Source organism: Carcharhinus amblyrhynchos, chromosome 16 (genome assembly GCF_965287045.1).
Source record: "Carcharhinus amblyrhynchos chromosome 16, sCarAmb.v2.hapA, whole genome shotgun sequence".
Classification (NCBI taxonomy): Eukaryota; Metazoa; Chordata; class Chondrichthyes; order Carcharhiniformes; family Carcharhinidae; genus Carcharhinus; species Carcharhinus amblyrhynchos.
Window position 1 is genome coordinate 59,604,991 of NC_137339.1, and position 24,194 is coordinate 59,629,184.

At 50.7% G+C, this 24,194-nt stretch overlaps 1 protein-coding gene across 1 annotated transcript; it reads right to left on the bottom strand.

Moving 5' to 3' along the window:
* Positions 1-1,352: 1,352 nt before the first annotated feature.
* LOC145354046 (uncharacterized) lies at positions 1,353-23,894 on the bottom strand. The gene is given in 5 exon segments (XM_080205157.1): positions 1,353-2,243; positions 2,246-2,365; positions 2,368-4,504; positions 19,577-20,015; positions 23,795-23,894. Coding segments are annotated over 4 exon segments (2,961 nt in total). The 5' UTR covers positions 19,937-20,015; positions 23,795-23,894; the 3' UTR covers positions 1,353-1,899.
* Between the last annotated feature and the right edge of the window lie 300 nt (positions 23,895-24,194).

The window sequence follows — 24,194 nt, forward strand, 5'->3', positions numbered from 1 at the left end:
AAATAATGACAGGTCAGTCAGTCTATCATCAATAGTAGGCAAGTTATTGGAGTCAATTCTGAGACAAGATAACTGTCACTTTGAAGGACAGGAATTGATGTGAATTCGTGATGTGATGAGAGTGAAAAATCCAAAGCGCTTCTATAGGTATGTAAGGATACTAAATGGGGTTTTTGCATCCATATTTACTGAGGGAACGGGCATGGAGTCTACGGAAATAGGGCAAACAAATGGGAAGGTTATGGCACCTTTACAGATTAAAAGGGGAGGAGGTACTGTTTTGAGGCAAATCAGAGGGGATAAATCCCCAGGACCAGACAGGGTATTCCCATGAGGGAGGCTAGTGTTGAACTTGCAGGGGCCCTGGCAGACATATATAAAATTTCAGTAGTCACAGGGGAGGTGCCGGATGATTGGAAGGTGGCTCATGTTATTTTGTTGTTTAAAAAAGTTTCCGAAAGAAATCCGGGAAATTATGGGCCAGCAAGTTTGACGTCGGTGGTGGGCAAGTTATTGGAAGGTGTGTTAAGAGATAGCATCTACAAATATTTGGATAGACAGGGACTTATTAGGGGTGTGTGCATGGTTGGTCATGTTTGACCAATCTAAGTTTTTCGAGACGTTACCAGGAAAGTGGATGAAGGGAATGTGGTGGATGTTGTCTACCTGGATTTCAGCAACGCCTTTGGCAAGGTCCCTAATGGGATGTTAGTTAGGAAGGTTTAGTCACTAGGTATACATGGGAGGGAGTAAATTGGATTAGAGACTGGCTCAATGGAAGAAGCCAGAGAGTGGTTGCGGAGGATTGCTTCTCTGAGTGAAGGCCTGTGACTAGTGGTGTGCCACATGGATTAGTGTTGGATCCATTGTTGTTTGTCATCTATATCAATGATCTGGATGATAAGTGGTAAATTAGATCAGCAAATTTGCTGATGATACAAAGATTGGACGTGTAGTGGACACTGAGGAAGGTTTTCAAAGCTTGCAGAGGGATTTGGACCAACTATAAAAATGGCAAATGGAATTTAACGCAGACAAGTGTGAGGTATTGCACTTTGGAAGGACAAACCAAAGTAGAATGTACAGGGTAAACGGTAGGACTCTGAAGAGTGCAGCTGAACAGAGGGATCCGGGAATACAGGTACAGAATTCCCTAAGAGTGATGTCATAGGTGGATAGGGTCATAAAGAGTGCTTTGGTACATTGGCCTTTATAAATCGGAGTATCGAGTATAATAGTTGGAGTGTTATGGTAAGGTTCTATAAGGCATTGGTGAGGCTGAATTTAGAGTATTGTGTACAAGTGGCAAGCCCCAGCTCCAGGAACACTGTTGAACTAACATTCACCTTTTCACACACAAATTCAAGGGCTTTACCTTTTATACAGTGCGATTGGGATTCGATGATATATGTGAATGTTTATTTTGAGGGGGGGAGGGGGCAATGGGAGCAGGGTTTGTGATGCTGAGGGGAGGATTAATCAGCAAGCTTGGCACTTTTGACAGTGACGAAATGAAAAGGTCCGGACACAGTTCAAGAACAACATTTCTATTTCAGACATAACAGCATTAACTGGATCCCAGTCATCAACACTACCTGGGAACGACTTCACAGGCCAGCAGTACATTTCAGTTCAAACCACCAGGAAAAAAAACACCTCTTCAAATCTACATCATTTGCCTTGTAAATTTTTGTAACTTTACATATTAATATCTCCCCTCCTTTCCTCTCATCTCCATCCCCTTTCCCAGCGAACCGGGGTAGAGGTTTCCACATTTAGCATTTAGATTCAGGACTCAATTTCTGCAACAGGAGATTTCCCAGATAACCCAGAAGGTCAAGCAATCAAGATGCCCTGTCCCTCCCAAACCCACTTCACCGTCCCCACAACCAGTCCGTTCTATACAAAGGCATCGACTTGGATGTTGTCATCTAGAGTAGCCTGGTAGATCTCAATGGTCTCCACAATAGTGGTGGGAATAGCCTCAGTGGACTCAATGATTGCAAAGGTCTCGCCGTATTCAGTGCATACAATGGTCTGCTCCATGTGGGTGCGGCGATGGCTGCGTAGGTTGGATGGGGTCTTGAAGCTCTTGCCACACTTGGTGCAGGGGTGCGGCCTTTCGCCAGTGTGGATGCGGCGGTGGTCCAGCAGATGCATGGACTGCACAAAGCCCTTGCCGCAGGTCTCACACTTGTACGGCCTCTCGCCAGTGTGAGTGCGCCGGTGTTCCCGCAGGTGGTGGACTGTTTGAAGGCTTTGCCGCAGTCTGTGCACTTGAAAGGCCTCTCGCCTGTGTGGATGCGACGGTGCAGTAGGAGGCTAGAGGAGGAACCAAAACGCTTGCCACAGTCATGCAGTGGTAGGGCCGCTCGCCAGTGTGCCGACGCTCATGCAGGGTAAGGTTGGTGGTGCTGGTGAACGTCTTGCCACACTGGCTGCAGCCAAATGGCCTTTCACCGGTGTGGCTCCGCTCATGCAGCTGCAGGTTTGCCAAAGAATTGTACCGCTTGCCGCAGTTGGCACACTCGTAGACTTTGGCGCAGCGACCGGAGCAGCGGTGCTCCTCCAGCTTGGAGCCGTCAACAAACTGCCGGCCACAGTCCGGACACCGGTGAGGGATCTCCCCGGTGTGCACCAGCCGGTGCAACTCCAGGCGTCGCTGCCGGGTGAAGCCCTTGCCACAGTCTGTGCACTTGTAGGGCAGCTCGCCGGTGTGGCAGTAGCGGTGCACCATCAACTTGGAGGCTCGGCCAAAAGCCTTGGGGCAGTCAGGACACTTGAAGGGCAGGTCGCCAGTGTGTATCCGTCGATGTTGCTGCAGATTGGAAGACTGGGCAAAGGCACGTTCGCAGAAGTCGCACTTGTATGGCCGCTCACCCGTGTGGATCTGGTGGTGCCGCATCAGGTTGGCCAATGTGGTGAAAGTTTTGCCACACTCAGCGCACTGGAAAGGCCTCTCGCCCGTGTGTGTGCGCATGTGATTCTTGACATGCACCGGCTTGCGGAACGCCTTTCCACACACTTGGCACTTGTGCCGCCGCTCACAGTTGTGCAGGCGGCGGTGCCGAAGGAGCTGGGATTGTTTGCCAAACTCCTTGCCGCAGAAACCACACTCATAGACCAGGACGGTGCTGGGCAGAGCCTCGGGAGCAGGCTGAGGGACATCGGGCATTTCCTGGCGCGGTTCTGCCGTTTCTAGAGTCTCCATCACCTCTGTGACCAGCTTCTTCTCACTCTCCTTTTTAACAGGTATAGCAGCCTTGCCAGCAGCCACTGCTGAGGAATGGGTGCGACGGTGGTAAAGGAACTTGGTCATATTGCTGAAGGCTTTGCCACACTCGGAACAGCGATGGAGTGGGTCATCAGTGTGCAGCCGCCGGTGCTGCACCAGCGCCACCTCGGTGCTGAAACCTTTGCCACAGTCAGTGCACAGGTACAGTACCTCCCCCTTGTGGCTGCGCAGGTGTTGTTCCAGCGATGAGGCCTTCTTGAAGGAACGTTTGCAATCCGGGCAGTCATGTGCTCGGCTCAGGTGCGTCTTTTGGTGCTGCAGGAGGCGGCGGGCAGTGGTGAAGATCTTGCCACACTCAGCACAGTCCAGTGGCTGACCCTTGCTGCAAGTCTGCTGCTGCTGCACCTCCTCATCCTTGCAGGTGGCACAGGGAGCAGGCATCCCCTCAACATTAGCAGGATGGCCAAATGGCTCCTGGAGCTGAGACCTGACATTAGTTTGCAGCCCTGTGGGATCAGGTTTGGAAAGCCCCTCATTGCCATTGACCTGTGCCCCTTCAAGTTCCACCAGGGCCATTGCACTCTCATAAGAATGATCCCCTACAGCCCCTGGGACCACATCCGAGTCTCCCACAGCTCCCTGGCTGCCCATAACTCCAGGGACACTCTGCAGATTGGAGGTGCCCTGCCCAGTGCTGCCCAATGCCAGGGAGTCAGGAAGCGGACAATGACTCTCAATACAGGGGCCGGAGCTGCCGACTGCCTCGGGTCTCTGGGCATCACCCCGGGTGACAGGCAGGGGTGAAGGACGTTCAGAAAGGGAGGCTGAACACTGAGGTGGGCCTTCTTCGCAGTTCAGTGTCACGGTGTCAGAAGGCAGGCTGTGGACAGTGAGCTTGCGGGAGTGGGATACCTGGTGGATAAGGAGCTGCTGCAGTGCAGTGAAGGAGACGTTGCAGTCTGGGCACAAGTACTGCGGCACGCTCTCCAGCATCACCTGCGTTTCATCGGTGGCTTGGCTCTCGGGCACTGGGTGGTCAGTGTTCTCAGGCCCAAGGGCTTTGGTATGCAAACCCTGGTGCTGCAGGAACTCCTCCATGGTGCTGAGTAACTGGCCACATTCGGAGCACTGCTGCAGCTGCTCCCCAACAAACAGCTCATGCAACTGATCACCTGTCTGAACCCCAAATTCCAGGAACTCAGCGTTGCCGTGCTGCTGCTTACTGTGCATCTGCTGGTGAGACAGAGCTTCCGCAGAGCTCAGGAAAATCTGGAACAAAAGAAAGAGAAAAGTGTGAGAAACTAGCAGCAATCCCACGCAAAGAACTCATCTGGTAATCATACCAAAATCCGTTACAAACATGTGCAAGCTACACACCCAGAGTAACACTGTCAAATCTCTCATCCCACTCACTGTCCTCTCACCATTTTATAAGTTATTTACACCTCAGTGTTAGAGGCAGACTTGGCCCCACCAGTACTATACCTGTGTTGTATGGTGACAGAAACATAAAAAATAGGAGTAGGACATTCAGCCCTTCCAGCTTGCTCCACCATTTATTTTCATCATGGCTGATCAAATTCAATATCCTGATTTCCCCCCTTCCCCTTAATCCCTTTAGTCTCAAGAGCTACTGCTTTCTATGGTAGTGAATTCCACATATTCACCACTCTCTGGGTGAAGAAATTACTCCTAAAAGATCTACTCCTTATCCTCAGGCTATGACACATAGTTCTGGACTCCACAACCATCAGGAACATTCTTTCTGAATCTACCCTGTTAAAATTTTATAAGTTTCTATGAGATCTTCTCTCACTGCTAAACTTTAGTGAATACAATCCTAACCAATTTAGACCTGCAATCCCTGGAATCAGTGTGGTAAACTTTGCTGTACTCCCTATATACGGTCTTCAGATAGGAATACAAAAACTGACAATATTCCAGGTGTGCCCTCACCAACACCCTATACAATTGCAGTAAAACATCCCTATATTTGAATCCTCTCGCTATGAAGGCCAACATATCATCTGTCTTCTTTACTGCCTGTTATACCTCCACTCTTACTTTCAGTAACTAAGTATCCACCTCTCCCAATTTACACCCATTCAAATAATAATCTGTCTTCTTATTAACATAAGAACTAAGAGCAGGAGTAGGCCATCTGACCCCTCAAGCCTGCTCCGCCGTTCAATAAGACCATAGCTGGTCTTTTTGTGGACTCAGCTCCATTTACCCGCCCGCTCACCATAACCCTCAATTCCTTTACTGTTCAAAAATTTATCCATCCTTGTCTTAAAAATATTCAATGAGGTAAGAACATAAGAACATAAGAAATAGGAGCAGGAGTAGGCCATCTGGCCCTTCGAGCCTGCCCCGCCATTCAATAAGATCATGGCTGATCTGTCGTGGCTCAGTTCCACTTTCCCGCCCTCTCCCCATAACCCTTAATCCCCTCTCTTATCAAAAACCCATCAACCCGCTTCTTAAAAATATTTAGCGAGGCAGCCTCCACCACTTCAACGGGCAGAGAATTCCAGAGATTCACCACCCTTTGAGTGAAGAAGTTCCTCCTCAACTCCGTTCTGAACTGCCCCCCCTTTATCTTGAGGCTGTGCCCCCTAGTCCTACTGTCTTTTTTGAGCGGGAAGAGTCTTTCCACCTCTATCCTATCCATCCCATTCATCATCTTATACGTCTCAATGAGATCTCCCCTCATTCTTCTAAACTCTAACGAGTACAAGCCTAGTTTATTCAGCCTCTCCTCATAGCTCAACCCCCTCAACTCCGGTATCAGCCTAGTAAACCTCCTCTGCACTCCCTCCAAGGCCAAAATATCCTTGCGCAGGTGCGGCGCCCAAAACTGCACACAGTACTCCAGCTGCGGCCTCACCAATGCCCTATACAGCTGCAGCAAGACCTCCCTACTTTTATATTCAATCCCCCTCGCTATGAAGGCCAGCATCCCATTCGCCTTCCTGACCACCTGCTGCACCTGCAGGCTGGGTTTTTGCGACTCATGCACAAGGACCCCGAGGTCCCTCTGCACCGTCGCCTGCTGCAGTTTTTCGCCACGTAAGTAATAGTCCTTCCTACCATTCTTCCTACCAAAGGTAGCCTCAACTGCTTCACTGGGCAGGGAATTCCACAGATTCACAACCCTTTGTGTGAAGAAGTTCCTCTTCAACTCAGTCCTAAATCTGCTTCCCCTTATTTTGAGGCTATGCCCCCTAGTTCTAGTTTCACCCGCCAGTGGAAACAACTTCCCTGCATCTACCTTTCTATTCCCTTCATGAACTTAATGTTTCCATAAGATCTCCCCTCATTCTTCTGAATTCCAATGAGTATAGCCCCAGTGTACTCAGCGTCTCCTCATAAGCCAACCTCTCAACTCCGGAATCAACCTAGTGAATCTCCTCTGCAGTGCCAGTATATTCTTAAGGAGACCAAAACTGTACAGAGTACTCCAGGTGTGGCCTCACCAGCACATTATACAGCTACAACATAATCTCGCTGTTTTTAAACTCTAACCCTCTAGCAATGAAGGACAAAATTCCATTTGCCTTCTTAATTACCCACTGCACCTGCAAACCAACTCCTTGAGATTCCTGCACAAGGACACCCAGGTCTCTCAGTACAGAAGCATGCTGCAGTTTTTTTACCAATTAAATAATAGTCCAATTTGCTATTATTCCTACCAAAATGGATGACCTCACATTTACCAACATTTATACTCCATCTGCCAGACCCTCGCCCACTCACCTAAGTTATCTACATCCCTTTGCAGACTTTCAGCATCCTCTGCACACTTTGCTCTGCCACCCATCTTAGTGTCATCTGCGAATTTTGACACAAGTGGGCAGCATGGTAGCGCAGTGATTAGCACTGCTGCTTCACAGCTCCAGGGACTTGGGTTCAAATCCTGGCTTGGGTCACTGTCTGTGTGGAGTTTACACATTCTCCTTGTGTCTGCGTGGGTTTCCTCCACGTGCTCCAGTTTCCTCCCACAGTCCAAAGATGTGCGGGTTAGGTTAATTGGCCATGCTAAATTGACCGTAGATGTGTAGGTTAGAGGATTAGTGGGTAAAATACGTACGGACATGGGGGTAGGACCTAGGTGGGATTGTGGTCAGTGCAGACTCAGTGAGCCAAATGGCCTCTTTCTGTACTGTAGGGTTTCAATGATTCACTACATTTGATTCCCAACTCCAAATCATCTATGTAAATTGTAAACAATTGCAGTCCCAACACTGATTCCTGAGGCACATCACTAGTCACTGATTGCCAACCAGACAAACACCCATTTATCCTCAATCTTTGCTTTCTGTTAGTTAAGCAATCCTCTATCCATGCTAATACATTACCCATAACACTGTGCACCTTTACCTTATGTAGCAGTCTTTGGTGTGGCACCGTGTCAAATGCCTTCAGGAAATCCAGATACACCACACCCACAGGTTCCCCATTATCCACTGCACATGTAATGTTCTCAAAGAATTCCACCAAATTCGTCAAACATGACCTTTCCTTCATGAACCTATGCTGTCTCTTACTAATGGGACAATTTATATCGTGGATATGCCAGCGTTGGACTGGGGTAAACACAGTAAAAAGTCTGACAACACCAGGTTTAAGTCCAACCGATTTATTTGATAGTAAACTCACTAGCTTGAGGTTACCCTCACCTGACAAAGAGGGTAACCTCGAAAGCTGGTGAGTTTACTATCAAATAAATCGGTTGGACTTAAACCTGGTGTTGTCAGACTTTTTACAATTTATATCCAGATATCTCGCTATTTCTTCCTGTTAGCTTAACTTCTGTAGTAGGGAAAATGATAGATTCAAGCATTTTCCCTACTACAGAAGTTAAGCTAACAGGCCTATAGTTAACCTTTTGTCATCTCCTTTTTTAAACAGTGGCATCACATTTGCTATTTTCCAATCTGCGGGAACCACCCCAAAGTCCAGCGAATTTTAGTAAATTACCACTAGCGCATTTGCTATTTCTCCCACCATCTTTTAGTACCCTGGGATGCATTCCATCAGGAGCAGGAGACTTGTGTACCTTTAGCCCCCATTAACTTGCCCAACTCTACCTTTTCCGTGATAATGATAGTTTCTAGGTTCTCACCTGCCATAGCCTTCCTGTCATCAATTTTTCACGTTATTTGTGTCTTCCACTGTGAAGACTGACTCAAAATACCTGTTCAACGTCTCAGCCATTTTCTCATTTCCAGATATTACATCCCCCTTCTCATCCTCTAAAAGACCAATGTTTGCTTTAGCCACTCTTTTTCGTTTTAATATAGTTATAGAAACTTTTGCCATCTGTTTTTACGTTCTAAGCTAATTTACCCTCATAATCCATCTTACCTTTCTTTATGGTTTTCTGCTGACCTTTAAAGATTTACCATTCCTCTAGGTTCCCACTAATCTTTACAACTTTGTATGTGTACATTTTCTTTCAAGTTGATACCAAAATGGACAACCAAATGGTTGTAGGATTGAAGATGGATAAATCTCCAGGACTACTTCCTTAATTACGCTGGGATGATGATTTTCAGGCCCTGGGGATTTATCCACCTTCAATCCTAAAACCATATCTCTACTAATACCGATTTCCTTCAACCCCTCACTAAAACTTGTTTCGCTCAGAATTTCTGGTACATTATTCAGATCTTCCTTTGTGAAGACAGAAGTAAAGTATGAATTTAGCTCCTTGGCCGTTTCTTTGTTCCTTGTCATTAAATCTCCCGTTTCTGACTGTAAGGGGTCTACGTTTGTTTCTGTCAATCTTTTTCTCTTTACATACCTGGAGAAATTTTTACAGTCAGCTTTTATGTTCACCACTTCCTATCTTCATACCCTATTTTCCCCTTCTCAATCAATCTCTTTGTCCTCCTTTGCTGAATTTTAAACTGCTCCCAATCCTCAGATCTATTGTTTCTTCTTGTCAATTTATATGCTTCTTTGAATCTTATACTACATCCAATTTCCCTTGTAAGCCATAGTTTAGCCACAGTTCTCTTACCACTCTTGTGCCAAACAGGATTAAACAAATTTTGGAGTTCACCCATGCGTTCCTTAAATGCCTGCCATTGTCTATACATTCCTTTCAGTAATGTTTCCCAGTCCATCAGAGCCATTTCGTATCACATGTCATCAGAATTACCTTTGAGATTCAGGACCTCACTATCCACCTTGACAAAGAATTCTATCATATTATGCTCACTCATCCCCACAAGTTCTCTCACAGACCTGTCCTCACCAGTACCCTACCCAAGTGTGGCTGGTTTTAAGTCGGTCCACCTCGTGTCCAACGAGGGGCATACACACGATGGGTCGTACTGGGGCTGCTCTTGGTTGTTCGAGATTGGCCAAGTGCTTCATGTTGTTAGTGTGTGCCTAAACTGGGCAAGACGACAGCTCAGTGACTATCGCTGATTGCTGTGCAGACACATGGATTTGGGCCGGCGTCTGTAGGAGTTTGCGCATTCTCCCCGTGCTTGCGTGGGTTTTCTCCAGGTGCTCCGGTTTCCTCCCACACCCCAAAGATGTACTGTTGGGCTGATTGGCAGGAATAAATTGTCCCTAAATCAGTTTCCCTCAATCTGGATGGCCATAAAACATTAGACAGGGGTTGTGGGTAGAGAGGTGGACTGGTGGTGTTGAGATGGCGGCGCAGGTTCGTTGGGCTGAAGGGCCTGTTTCCCGGGCTGATTTTGTTCTTTATACACCTGGTCCACCAATACAGTCAATATCCTAGTATTATACAGCAACTAACCTGTCCATTCCATTTTAATGGAGTCAGACTCACCCCACCAGTACTAGCACCAGGCGCACTCCAGTATTACACAGTGACAGATCTGTTCCCATCAGTACTGTATTCATTGTGATAGTGTCAGACCCATCCCCACTAATACTATAACCAGGTGTATACAGTGACAGATCATCCCCACCAGTACCATAACCAGGTGAATACACTGACAGACCCATCCTCACCAGTATGGTACCCATGTTATACAGTGACAGACCTATCCCAACGAATACAGTAACCAATGTGATATAGTGTCAGATCTACCCCCACCAGTATTGTACTCTGGAATAAACAGTTACAGACATGTCCCCACCAGTGTTGCATCTGTGTTATACAGTGACAGATCCATCCCCACCAGTAAAGCACCCCAGAGTTATGCAATAACAGACCCATCACCAGCTATACTGTACTCCAGTGATATTGTGACAGGTGCTCCATAACCAAATTGTACCCCAGTGTTATGCAGTGACAGACCTGTTCCCACCAGTATTAAACGTATGTTATACAATGTCAGACCGGTCCCCACCATTATTGTGTCAAGTGCAATACAGTGACAGACCGGTCCCCAACAGTACTGTACCCCACTGCTAAATAATGACAGATCTGATCATACCAATACTGTATCCCAGTATTATGTAGTGACAGGCTGGTCTCCACCCATATTGGAGGCGGCTTGGTGGCACAGTGGTTAGCACTGCTGCCTGAAGCACCAGGGACCTGGGTTCAATTCCAATCTTGGGTCACTGTCTGTACAGACTTTTGTTCTCCCTCTGTCTGCATGGGTTTCTTCTGCGTGCTCCGGTTTCCTCCAACCACTGATTAGGTGCACTGACCATGCTAAATTCTCTCTCTGTATACCCAAACAGGCACTGGAATGTGGCGACTAGGGCATTTTCACAGTAACTTCATTGCAGTGTCAATGTAAACCTACTTGTGATAATAATAAACTTTTAACTTTTTTAAAAAAGACTTTGCTATCCCCCAGTCTTAAATAGCGTCAGATCAGACCCCACTAGTACTCTACTTCAGTGTTGTACAGAGACAGAACTGTCCCCACCAGCATTTCACGCCAGTGTTCAGTGACATGCCTGCCTCAGCCGTACTGTATCCATGTTACACCATAGCAGACATGTTTCAACCAGTAACTGTACCCTAGTCAGAGAGTCATAGAGGTTTACAGCATGGAAACAGGCCATTCGGCCCAACTTGTCCATGTTGGCCTTTCTTTTTTAAAATTCCCAATCCTAATTGCCTGCATTTGGCCATATCTCTCTATACCCATGGGCCAGGAAATGGCAAATGGAATTTAATGTTGGCAAGTGTGAGGTGGTCCACTTTGGTAGGAAGAATGGTAGGAAGGACTATTACTTACGTGGCGAAAAACTGCAGCAGGCGACGGTGCAGAGGGACCTCGGGGTCCTTGTGCATGAGTCGCAAAAACCCAGCTTGCAGGTGCAGCAGGTGGTCAGGAAGGCGAATGGGATGCTGGCCTTCATAGCGAGGGGGATTGAATATAAAAGTAGGGAGGTCTTGCTGCAGCTGTATAGGGCATTGGTGAGGCCGCAGCTGGAGTACTGTGTGCAGTTTTGGGCGCCGCACCTGCGCAAGGATATTTTGGCCCTGGAGGGAGTGCAGAGGAGGTTTACTAGGCTGATACCGGAGTTGAGGGGATTGAGCTATGAGGAGAGGCTGAATAAACTAGGCTTGTACTCGTTAGAGTTTAGAAGAATGAGGGGAGATCTCATTGAGACGTATAAGATGATGAATGGGATGGATAGGATAGAGGTGGAGAGACTCTTCCCGCTCAAAAAAGACAGTAGGACTAGGGGGCACAGCCTCAAGATAAAGGGGAGGCGGTTTAGAACAGAGTTGAGGAGGAACTTCTTCACTCAAAGGGTGGTGAATCTCTGGAATTCTCTGCCCGTTGAAGTGGTGGAGGCTGCCTCGCTAAATATTTTTAAGAAGCGGGTTGATGGGTTCTTGATAAGAGAGGGGATTAAGGGTTATGGGGAGAGGGCGGGAAAGTGGAACTGAGCCACAACAGATCAGCCACCATCTTATTGAATGGCGGGGCAGGCTCGAAGGGCTAGATGGCCTACTCCTGCTCCTATTTCTTATGTTCTTATGTACCCATGTAACTATCTAAATGCATTTTTAAAAGACAAAATTGTACACGCCTCTACTACTAACTCTGGCAGTGACGGACATGTTCCCAGCAGTACTGTACACCAGGCTTATAGTGACATAGCTGTCCCTACCGTACTGTACCCACGTTTACCTGTTACAGCTCTGTTCCAACCAGTACTGTATCCCAGTGTTATAGTGACAGATCCGTCCCCCATAGTATATACTGCCGTGTTATAGTGATAGCCGTCTGCACCAGTACCAAACCTGTGTTATACACCGACAGACCTGTCCAACCCAGTACTATACACTCCTTATTTAATGACACATCCCGACCAGCACTATACTCCAATGTTATACACTGACAAGGCTGTCCCCACCCAAACTATAGCCCAGCGTTATACAGTGACAGGCCTGTCCCACCAGTACAGTACCCGATGGATATACACTGTTATACACCTGTACCTACCAGTAATGGAGCCATGGTACACAGTGACAGAACTGCCCTCATCAGTATTGTAGTTGCGCTATACAGCGACACACCTGTATGCACCAGTACTGTATCCCAGTGCCATACAGTGACAGAACGTCCCCACCACTGCCGTTCCCTAATGTTATGTAATAAGACCACAAGACATAGGAGCAGAATTAGGACACTCAGCCCATTGAATGGCGAAGCAGACTCAATCACAACTGATTTTTCCATCTCATCCCCATAACCCCTGATCCCCTTATTAATCAAGAACTTATCTATCTCTGTCTTAAAGACCTGGCCTCCACAGCCTTCTGCAGCAAAGAGTTCCACAGATTCAGCACTCTCTGGCTGAAGAAATTCCTTATCTGTTTTAAAGGATCATCCTTTTAACCTGAAGTTGTGCCGTCTGGTTTTGGTCTTTCCTGGTTTATGTGATAGCACAAGCTTTCAAAGTGTCGCTCCTCCTTCACTCGTCTGAAGTTGGAGCAACACTCCGAAAGTTTATCCTACCAAATAAACTGTTGGACTCTATTCTGGTGTTGCAAGACTTCTTACTGCACTTACCCCAGTCCAACACCAACATCTCCACATCTAGCTTTTCATACCAGTGGAAACATCCTATCCACGTCCATTCTATCCAGGCCTCACAGAATCCTATAAGTTTCGATAAGATCACCCCGCATCCTTCTAAACTCCAACGCGTACAGATCCAGAGATCCTCTTACGACAAGCTCTTCGTTCCAGAGATCATTCTTGTGAACCTCCTCTGGGCCCTTTCCAAAGTAGTCATGATGTGGAGATGCCGGCGTTGGACTGGGGTAAACACAGTAAGAACCTGAACTACACCAGGTTTAAGTCCAACCGATTTATTTGATAGTAAACTCACAAGCTTGAGGTTTACCTCTTTGTCAGCTGAATGCAGGTCCATTCACCTGACGAAGAGGTAAACCTCGAAAGCTTGTGAGTTTACTATCAAATAAATCGGTTGGACTTAAACCTGGTGTTGTCAGAGTTCTTACTGCCCTTTCCAAAGCCAGCACATCCTTGCTTAGCCATGGGGTCTAAAACTGGTCACAATACTCCAAATGGGGTCTGACCAGAGCGTTATGCAGCCTCAGAACTACATCCCTGCTCTTGTATTCTAGTTCTCTCAAAATGAATGTTAACATTGTATTTGCCTTCCTAACTGCTGACTGAACCTGCACGTTAACTGTACGAGAATCTTGAATAACGACTCCCAAGTCCCCTTGAGTTTCTGACAGACAGACCTGCACCCACCAATGATATATTTAGAACATATCGAACATTTCAGCACAGTACAGGCCCTTCGGCCCTCAATGTTGTGCCGAGCTATGTCCAATCCCAAGATCAAGCTATCCCCTCCCTATCATTCCACTGTGCTCCATGTGCCTATCCGATAACCGCTTGAAAGTTCCTAAAGTGTCCAACTCCACTATCACAGCAGGCAGTTTATTCCACACCCCAACCACTCTGAGTAAAGAATCTATCTTGGACATCCCTTCTACTTCTCCCAGCATGAATCTTATATTTATGCCCCCTTGCAACAGCTACATCCACCCAAAAAAATAGTCTCTGCACGTCCACTCTATCAACCCCTCATTATCTTATAAACCTCTTAAGTCGCCTCTCATCCTCCTCCACTCCAAAGAGAAAAGCGCCAGCTCACTCAACCTTTCCTCATAAGACTTACCCTCCAAACCAGGCAGCATCCTAGTAAACCTCCTCTGCACTCTCTCCAATGCTTCCACATCCTTCTTATAATGAGGTGACCAGAACTGAACACAATATTCCAAATGTGGTCTCACCAACATCCGGTATAGTTGCAGCACAACCCCATAGCTCTTAAACTCAAGCCCCCTGTTAATAAACGCTACTATAAGCCTTCTTCACGGCTCTATCCACTTGAGTGGCAACCTTCAGAGATCTGTGGTTATGAACCCCAAGATCTCTCTGTTCCTCCACATTCCTTAGAACCCTGCCGTTGACCCTGTAATCTGCATTCAAGTTTGTCCTACCAAAATGAATCACCTCACATTTATCAGGGTTAAACTCCATCTGCCACTTTTCGGCCCAGCTCTGCATCCTATCAATGTCTCTCTGCAGCCTGCAAGAGCCCACCACCTGATCCACTACTCCACCAATCTTGGTGTCGTCAGCAAATTTACTAACCCACCCTTCAGCACCTTCTTCCAAGTCATTGATAAAAATCACAAATAGCAGAGGACCCAGCACTGACCCCTGTGGTACACCACTGGTAACTGGCCTCCAGTCTGAAAATTTTCCTTCCACCACCACCCTCTGTCTTCTATGATACAGCCAGTTACTTATCCAATCGGCCAAATTTCCTTCTATCCCACGCATCCTTATCTTCTTCATGAGCCTACCATGGGGAACCTTATCACTGTATACAGTGACATATCCGTCCCCACCCATATCTGCACTATAGCGGTATAAATTGACAGTGCTGTACCCACCAATGTAGTACCCCAGTGTTATACAGTGTCAGATCTGTCCACATCAAAACCGTAACTTTGTTTATACAGTGTTAGAACTGTACACACCAGTATTATATAGTCATAGACTCATGCCCACCTTACTGCACGCATGTTCTAAAATGACAGACCTGTCCTCACCAGCATTCTGCCCCAGTTATCCAGTGACAGACCTGTATCCACCGATACTGTGCCAGTATTATAGTGACCTGTCCCCATCAGTTATGAAGCTATGCTACACAGTGATACACCTGTACCCACTAGTACTGTACCCCAATGATATAAACTGACAGAGCTGTGTCCACCAATGCAGTACCCCAGTGCTATACAGCGAGAGACCTGTTCACACCAGTACAAGTGGCACGGTGGCACAGTTGTTAGCACTACTGCCTCACAACATCAGGGACTTGGGTTTGATTCCCGGGATGGGTCACTGTTTGAGTGGAGTCTGCATGCTCTCCCATGTTCTCATGGGTTGCCTCTGGGTGGTCTGGTTTCCTCCCATAGTCTGAAAGATGTGTTAGTTAGCTATACTGACCACGCTAAATTATCTCTCAGTGTACCTGAACAGACGCCGAAGTGTAGCGATGTGGGGATTTTCACAGCAACTTCATTGCAGTGTTAATGTAAGCATATTTGTGACACTAATAAGCTGGAATTTGTAACCATGTCATACAGTAATAGACATAAGAACATAAGAAATAGGAGTAGGCCATCTAGCCCTTCGAGCCTGCCCCGCCATTCAATAAGATCATGGCTGATCTGTCGTGGCTCAGTTCCACATTCCCGCCCTCTCCCCATAACCCTTAATCCCCTCGCTTATCAAAAACACATCAACCCACTTCTTAAAAATATTTAGCGAGGCAGCCTCCACCACTTCAGTGGGCAGAGAATTCCAGAGATTCACCACCCTTTGAGTGAAGAAGTTCCTCCTCAACTCCATTCTAAACCGCCCCCCCTTTATCTTGAGGCTGTGCCCCCTGGTCCTACTGTCCTTTCTGAGCGGGAAGAGTCTCTCCACCTCTATCCTATCCATCCCATTCATCATCTTATATATCTCAATGAGATCTCCACTCATTCTTCTAAACTCTAACGAGTACATAGAACATAACAGCGCAGAACAGGCCCTTTGGCCCACGATGTTGCGCCGACCAATTAAAAAGCAATGACCCTCTAACCTAAACCAATCCCTTTCCATCCATAAACCTGTCCACGGAGCTCTTAAACGCCCCCAAACTAGGCTCATTTACAACTGCAGCAGGCAGGGCATTCCAATCCCTCACCACCCTCTGGGTAAAGAACCTACCTCTGACATCCGTCCTATAACTACCACCCCTTAATTTAAAGCTATGCCCCCTCGTGCTAGCTTTCTCCATCCGAGGAAAAAGGCTATCACTGTCCACCCTATCTAAACCTCTAATCATCTTATATGTTCCAATAAGGTCCCCTCTTAGCCGCCTTCTTTCTAACGAAAACAACCTCAAATCCCTCAGTCTCTCCTCATAGGACCTCCCCTCCATACCAGGCAACATCCTGGTAAACCTCCTCTGCACCCTCTCCAATGCCTCCACATCCTTCCTATAATGTGGGGACCAGAACTGCACACAATACTCCAAGTGCGGACGCACCAGAGTTTTGTACAGTTGCGGCTCCTAAATTCAATTCCCCTACCAATAAACGCCAAGACACCGTATGCCTTCTTAACAACCTTATCTACTTGTTTCCCAACTTTCAGGGATCTATGTACACATACACCTAGATCCCGCTGTTCATCAACACTATTCAGAGTCCTACCGTTAGCCCTATACTCTACACATCTGTTATTCCTGCCAAAGTGAATTACCTCACACTTTTCACAAGCCTAGTTTATTCAGCCTCTCCTCATAGCTCAACCCCCTCAACTCCGGTATCAGCTTAGTAAACCTCCTCTGCACTCCCTCGAAGGCCAAAATATCCTTGCGTAAGTGCGGCGACCAAAACTGCACACAGTACTCCAGCTACGGCCTCACCAATGCCCTATACAGCTGCAGCAAGACCTCCCTACTTTTATATTCAATCCCCCTCGCTATGAAGGCCAGCACCCCATTCGCCTTCCTGACCACCTGCTGCACCTGCAGGCTGGGTTTTTGCGACTCATGCACAAGGACCCCGAGGTCCCTCTGCACCGTCGCCTGCTGCAGTTTATCGCCACGTAAGTAATAGTCCTTCCTACCATTATTCCTACCAAAGTGGACCACCTCGCACTTGCCAACACTAAATTCCATTTGCCAGTTCCTGGCCCATTCGCCCAGCCTATCTAGATCCTTCTGCAGACTCTCCACACCTTCCTCGCAATTTGCCGTTCCACCAATCTTGGTGTCATCAGCAAATTTCGACACCATACACTCAGTTCCCTCCTCCAGATCATCTATATAAATGGTAAATAACTGAGGCCCCAGCACCGACCCCTGGGGCACTCCACTAGTCGCCAACCGCCAATCCGAATAGCACCCATTGACCCCCACTCTCTGCCTCCTATTTGACAACCAATCCTCTATCCACGCTAACACCCTACCCCCAACTCCATGCCCCCTTACCTTCTGCAATAACCTCTTGAGGTACCTTGTCAAACGCCTTCTGAAAATCAAGACAGACCACATCCACCGGCTCTCTTCTATCCACCGCCCTAGACACATCCTCATAGAACTCCAATAAATTTGTCAGACACGACTGCCCCTTAACGAAACCGTGCTGCGTCTGCTCTATCAAGCAATTCCCCTCAAGATGCCTCGCTATTTCCTCCTTGATGACGGATTCTAACATTTTACCTACAACAGACGTTAAACTAACCGGCCTATAATTCCCCGCCTTTTGCCTGCCACCCTTCTTAAACAACGGCGTAACATTAGCTGCTTTCCAATCTTCCAGCACTTACCCAGAATCCAGCGACGTTTGGAAAATAACCACCAAGGCATCCACTATCACCTCCGCCATTTCTTTCAGAACCCTCGGATGCATTCCATCCGGTCCTGGGGACTTGTCCACAATCAGTCCCTCCAGTCTGTCGAGCACCGCCTCTCTAGTAACAATAATGTCATTGAGACCCTCCAGTCCTACCACCTTTCCATCGCTAACACCCGGCAAATTATTCACGTCCTCCTCCGTGAAGACCGAAACAAAAACGTTATTCAAGACCTCAGCCATTTCCCCATCCCCTACCACTTAGTCCCCCCTCTCATCCTCTAAGGGTCCAACGTTCACCCTAGCCAGCCTCTTCCTTTTTATATTTATAAAAACTCTTGCTATCCTTTTTTATATTAAGCGCTAGCCCAGCTTCATAGTTTCTCCTACCCTTCTTTATCAACTTCTTTGTCAATCTTTGTTGACATTTAAACCTCTCCCAATCCTCTTCTCGCCCACTACTCTTAGCTACTCTAAACTCCTCCGCTTTTAATTTAACACTTTCCTTCACCTCCTTCGTTATCACGTGTCCCACCAGCACTGCACCCTTGGTACATACTAAAATCCCGTCCCCACCGATACTATACCGTGTTATACAGTTACAGACCATCCCAACCAATACTGTACCCAGTGTGACAGTCAAACCCATCCCCACTAGTACTGTAGCCTAGTGATAGGCCTACTGCATTCAAACTGTACCCCAGCGTTATACAGTAACAGACCTGCTGCCACCAGTATTGTTATCTACTGACAGATGCATCTTACTACTACTGTACCACAGTATTATATAATGACAGACCTGTCGCCACTAGTATAGTATCCTAGTTTTAGTGACCGACCTGTCCTTACCTGTACTGCACCCCAATGTTGAAGATGACGGACCCAGCCCCCACATTGTGCTATGACGGACCCGCCCCCACCAGTACTATACCTCACTGCTATAGTAACAGACCTGTCTGCATTAAGACTGTATCAGTGTTAGATACAGTGACAGCCTTGTCCACACCAGTGGTCTACACCTGTGTTATGCAGGAACAAATCAGTGTTATAAACTAACAGCCCCATCCTCACCATTACTGTATCCGTGTCAGAGAGACAGATCTGTCCCTGCCAATGCTGCACCCCACTGTTTTACTGTCACAGCCAGTTTTCTTTTCAACTGCATTGGCAACAGCATCTCAATATTTACTCCAATAAGCACCTTTGCTTATATTATGAACCGCAATTCAATCTCCCGAACCATCTCTGCTTCCTGGAGAAGTCCGCAGCTACAACAGCCTCTCCATATGAAAGAGGTGCCTAGCCCCTGGTAATCACTTCCACAAACTCTCTTCCGTGCCCATCCATCCGTCCAAATGCGTTATTTGGATTTGTATTTCTGGGGATCTTTTCCCCCCGCCATTTCTGGGGGGGTTTTGCCCTGTCTCGCTGCGTATAGGCCACAGTTCAAGTGAAGAGAAAATGCTCAGACTGACCTGCTTACATTCTGAACATTCGTAATGATGGGTTCCCTCAGCCAAGCTGAAGCTGCCAATCTCCAGCTTCCCGCAGACTAATCCATCCTTGGCGTGCAGTCCCTGGTGTTCGAGCAGCTCTTCGGCTGTGTTGAGAAGCTGCCCACACTCCAAGCACTGGAACTGGTTTTCCATCTCGCACATGCCATGTGTCAGCTCCAGCTCTTTGATCTCCGACTGGGCCAGCTCAGGGCACACATACACATGGAGGCCCACATGTGTCTGCTGATGGAGTAGTACCTCCTCCAGAGTGTTGTAGAGCTGTCCGCACTCCGAACACATGTACTGGTGTTCAATTACCACGCTGCTCTCCGTCTCCATTGGTGTTGGCCTGAATTCCCTCCAAACACCGCTGCCTTCAGCCAGACAGGGAGCCCTTGGACCCAGGAAACAGCATTACCTGCAAGGAAATGGAGATGATCAAATTGGAGCTGCAATCATGCACTGGGCCCCGATCACTGCTTCATCTGGTACTTAAGGCAAGTGAGGAGGCACATTGAGGCTTTCATTCTGCATTCTACCCTCTCCGCCTCATCATCTTTCGCTCTCCACCCCCTCAATCTCTTCCCTTCTCGCTCATCCACACTCCCCCCCCCAACATTTTTCACTCTCCACTTCCGTCCCTCTCTCCCACCCACCTCCTCTTTCCCTCTCTCTCCCTTTCTCCCTCCTCCCCTGCCCCTCCATTCCCCAAGGCATTCACTCCCCCAACCCCCCTTCTCGCTCTTGCCGCTCCTCTCCTTCCTTCTCTCTTTCTCTATTTCCCTCTTCCCCCATCCTCCCAACCTATGTCTTCCTCGCTCTATCCTCCCCACCACACTTTCTACCACTTTTGTCTACCTGCCTCTCCCCATTGCTTCCATCCGTCCTTTGCTTTAGCCCTCTCCCACCCACCTCTCATTTCCTCCATGCCACTCCCTTCATCCTTTCACCTTCCTCTCTCCCTCCTGCCCTTCTCTTTCTCCCTCCCATCTCCTCCCTTCATCTCCTGCTCTGTATTGACCTCACCCATCCTGAGTCCCAAACCCCACTCTTCCCACTCCCCCATCCTCCTCCTCCCACTCCGAACCCCCACTCTCAGCACCTCCACCTCCTCCTCTTCCCAAACCCAAGACCCCTCCTCCCCCGTCCCCCTCCTCCCACCCAACTCATGCCCGTCCCCCTCCTACCCCCCCGCTCCCCTCCCGTCGTCCTCCTCCTCCCCAGCCCGCTCCCCTCCCGTCGTCCTCCTCCCCAGCCCGCTCCCCCTCCCGTCCTCCTCCTGACCCCACCGCGCTCCCCCTCCCACCCTCCTCCTCCTCCCCCCAACCGCGCTCCCGTCCTCCTCCTCCTCCTCCCCCCCGCCCCCGCTCCCCTCCCGTCCTCCTCCACACCCCCCCCTCCCCTCCCGTCCTCCTCCTCCTCCCCGCCGCGCCCCCGCTCCCCAACCCCCTCCATTCCTCGCCCCCCCCCCACCACCGCCCTCACCATTCCCCAACCCCTCACCTCCCCATTCCCCACCCCCTCACCCCCCCGCACCTCCCCATTCCCCACCATTCCCACCGCACCTCCCCATTCCCCCCCCACCACCCCCCCACCCACCACCCCCCATTCCCCGCCCCTCCCCCCACACCCCTCACCCCCCACCACCCCACCCCTCCCCCCACCCCTCACCCCCCCACCACTCCACCCCCCACCCCCCCACCACTTCCTCCCCTCACCCCCCCACCACCCCACCCCTCCCCCCACCCCCCCCACCACTCCACCCCCCACCCCCCCACCACTTCCTCCCCTCACCCCCCCACCACTCCCCCCCCCTCACCATTCCCCGCCCCCACCACTCCCCCCCCCTCACCATTCCCCGCCCCCACCACTCCCCCCCCCTCACCATGCCCGCCCCCACCACTCCCCCCCCCTCACCATTCCCCCACCCGCCCCCACCACTCCCCCCCCCCTCACCATTCCCCGCCCCCCCCTCACCCCCCCCCCACCACTCCCCCCCCCCCCAACCACATCCCCCCCCGCAACCACATCCCCCCCCCTCACCCCCCCCCCAACCACATCCCCCCCCCTCACCCCCCCCCCAACCACATCCCCCCAACCACATCCCCCCCCCAACCACATCCCCCCCCCCTCACCCCCCCCCAACCACATGCCCCCCACCCCAACCACATCCCCCCCCCTCACCCCCCCCCCACACCCCCCCCCAACCACATCCCCCCCCCTCACCCCCCCCCAACCACAGCCCCCCCCCTCACCCCCCCCCAACCACATCCCCCCCCCTCACCCCCCCCCAACCACACCCCCCCCCTCACCCCCCCCCCAACCACATCCCCCCCCTCACCCCCCCCACCATTCCCCACCCCCACCATCCCCACCCCCCACCACTCTCTCTCTCCCCCCCCCCCTCCCCACCACTCTCTCTCTCCCCCCCCCTCCCCACCACTCTCTCTCTCCCCCCCCCTTCCCCCACCACTCTCTCTCTCTCTCCCCCCCCCTCCCCACCACTCTCTCTCTCCCCCCCCCCTCCCCACCACTCTCTCTCCCCCCCCCTCCCCACCACTCTCTCTCTCCCCCCCCCCTCCCCAACCACTCTCTCTCTCCCCCCCCCTCCCCACCACTCTCTCTCCCCCCCCCTCCCCACCACTCTCCTCTCCCCCCCTCTCCCCACCACTCTCTCTCTCCCCCCCCCTCCCCACCACTCTCTCTCCCCCCCCCCTCCCCCACCACTCTCTCTCTCCCCCCCCTCCCATTCTCCCCCCCATTCTCTATCCCCCCCTCCCATTCTCTCCCCCCATTCTCTATCCCCCCCTCCCATTCTCTCCCCCCATTCTCTATCCCCCCCTCCCATTCTCTCCCCCCATTCTCTATCCCCCCCTCCCATTCTCTCCCCCCATTCTCTATCCCCCCCTCCCATTCTCTCCCCCCATTCTCTATCCCCCCCTCCCATTCTCTCCCCCCATTCTCTATCCCCCCCTCCCATTCTCTCCCCCCATTCTCTATCCCCCCCTCCCATTCTCTCCCCCCATTCTCTATCCCCCCCTCCCATTCTCTCCCCCCATTCTCTATCCCCCCCTCCCATTCTCTCCCCCCATTCTCTATCCCCCCCTCCCATTCTCTCCCCCCATTCTCTATCCCCCCCTCCCATTCTCTCCCCCCATTCTCTATCCCCCCCTCCCATTCTCTCCCCCCATTCTCTATCCCCCCCTCCCATTCTCTCCCCCCATTCTCTATCCCCCCCTCCCATTCTCTCCCCCCATTCTCTATCCCCCCCTCCCATTCTCTCCCCCATTCTCTATCCCCCCCTCCCCATTCTCTCCCCCCATTCTCTATCCCCCCCTCCCATCCTCCCCCATTCTCTATCCCCCCCTCCCATTCTCTCCCCCCATTCTCTATCCCCCCCTCCCATTCTCTCCCCCCATTCTCTATCCCCCCTCCCCTCCCCCCCCCCCATTCTCTATCCCCCCCTCCCATTCTCTCCCCCCATTCTCTATCCCCCCCTCCCCTCCCCCCCCCCCATTCTCTATCCCCCCTCCCCTCCCCCCCCCCATTCTCTATCCCCCCCTCCCCTCCCCCCCCCCCATTCTCTATCCCCCCCTCCCCTCCCCCCCCCCCATTCTCTATCCCCCCCTCCCCTTCCCCCCCCCCCATTCTCTATCCCCCCCTCCCCTCCCCCCCCCATTCTCTATCCCCCCCTCCCCTCCCCCCCCCATTCTCTATCCCCCCCTCCCCTCCCCCCCCCAATTCTCTATCCCCCCCTCCCCTCCCCCCCCCAATTCTCTATCCCCCCCTCCCCTCCCCCCCCCCCCATTCTCTATCCCCCCCTCCCCTCTCCCCCCCCCCATTCTCTATCCCCCCTCCCCTCTCCCCCCCCCCATTCTCTATCCCCCCCTCCCCTCTCCCCCCCCCATTCTCTATCCCCCCCTCCCCTCTCCCCCCCCCCATTCTCTATCCCCCCCTCCCCTCCCCCCCCCCATTCTCTATCCCCCCCTCCCCTCCCCCCCTCCCCTCCCCCCCTCCCCTCCCCCCCCATTCTCTCCCCCCCTCCCCTCGCCCCATTCTCTCCCCCACGCCCAACCTCTCCCACTCTCGCGTAGCTCCGTCTCACTGCTCCCCCCCCCCGGTTTTCTCGTTCTGTCTCCCTCCCCGGTTTCTCTATCTCTGTCTATATATTTTTCTATTTGATAATATTTTCCTCACTCTGCTCTCTCTGCCACCGTTACACCTCTTCCCAAGCGCGCTCCCATTGGCCGCCGCCCCGGGCTCCCAGGAGCCAATTGGCGACTCCCGTACTGAAGCGCGACTCTTGCTGGGAGGCGGACTTCCGGTGCGGGAAGCTGTAACTCCCAGCGGCTTCGCGGCCGGGTTTACGTCACATCCGCTTCCCCGCGTCTGTGCGCCGGAGGGCGCCAGTAGGGGACGTGCGAGTTGAGTGGCAGTCGGTGGGGGTGGGGTTAGCTCTTCAGCGCCAGGCATTAATTACAACAAGGGGACATGCCCCCAGATGAGCTTTAAAGGTCCCATCCAAAGTGTTATGATGAAGACCAGAGAGAATTATTGAAAGATCATTGAGATATCATCGACTGATCATCAATAGATA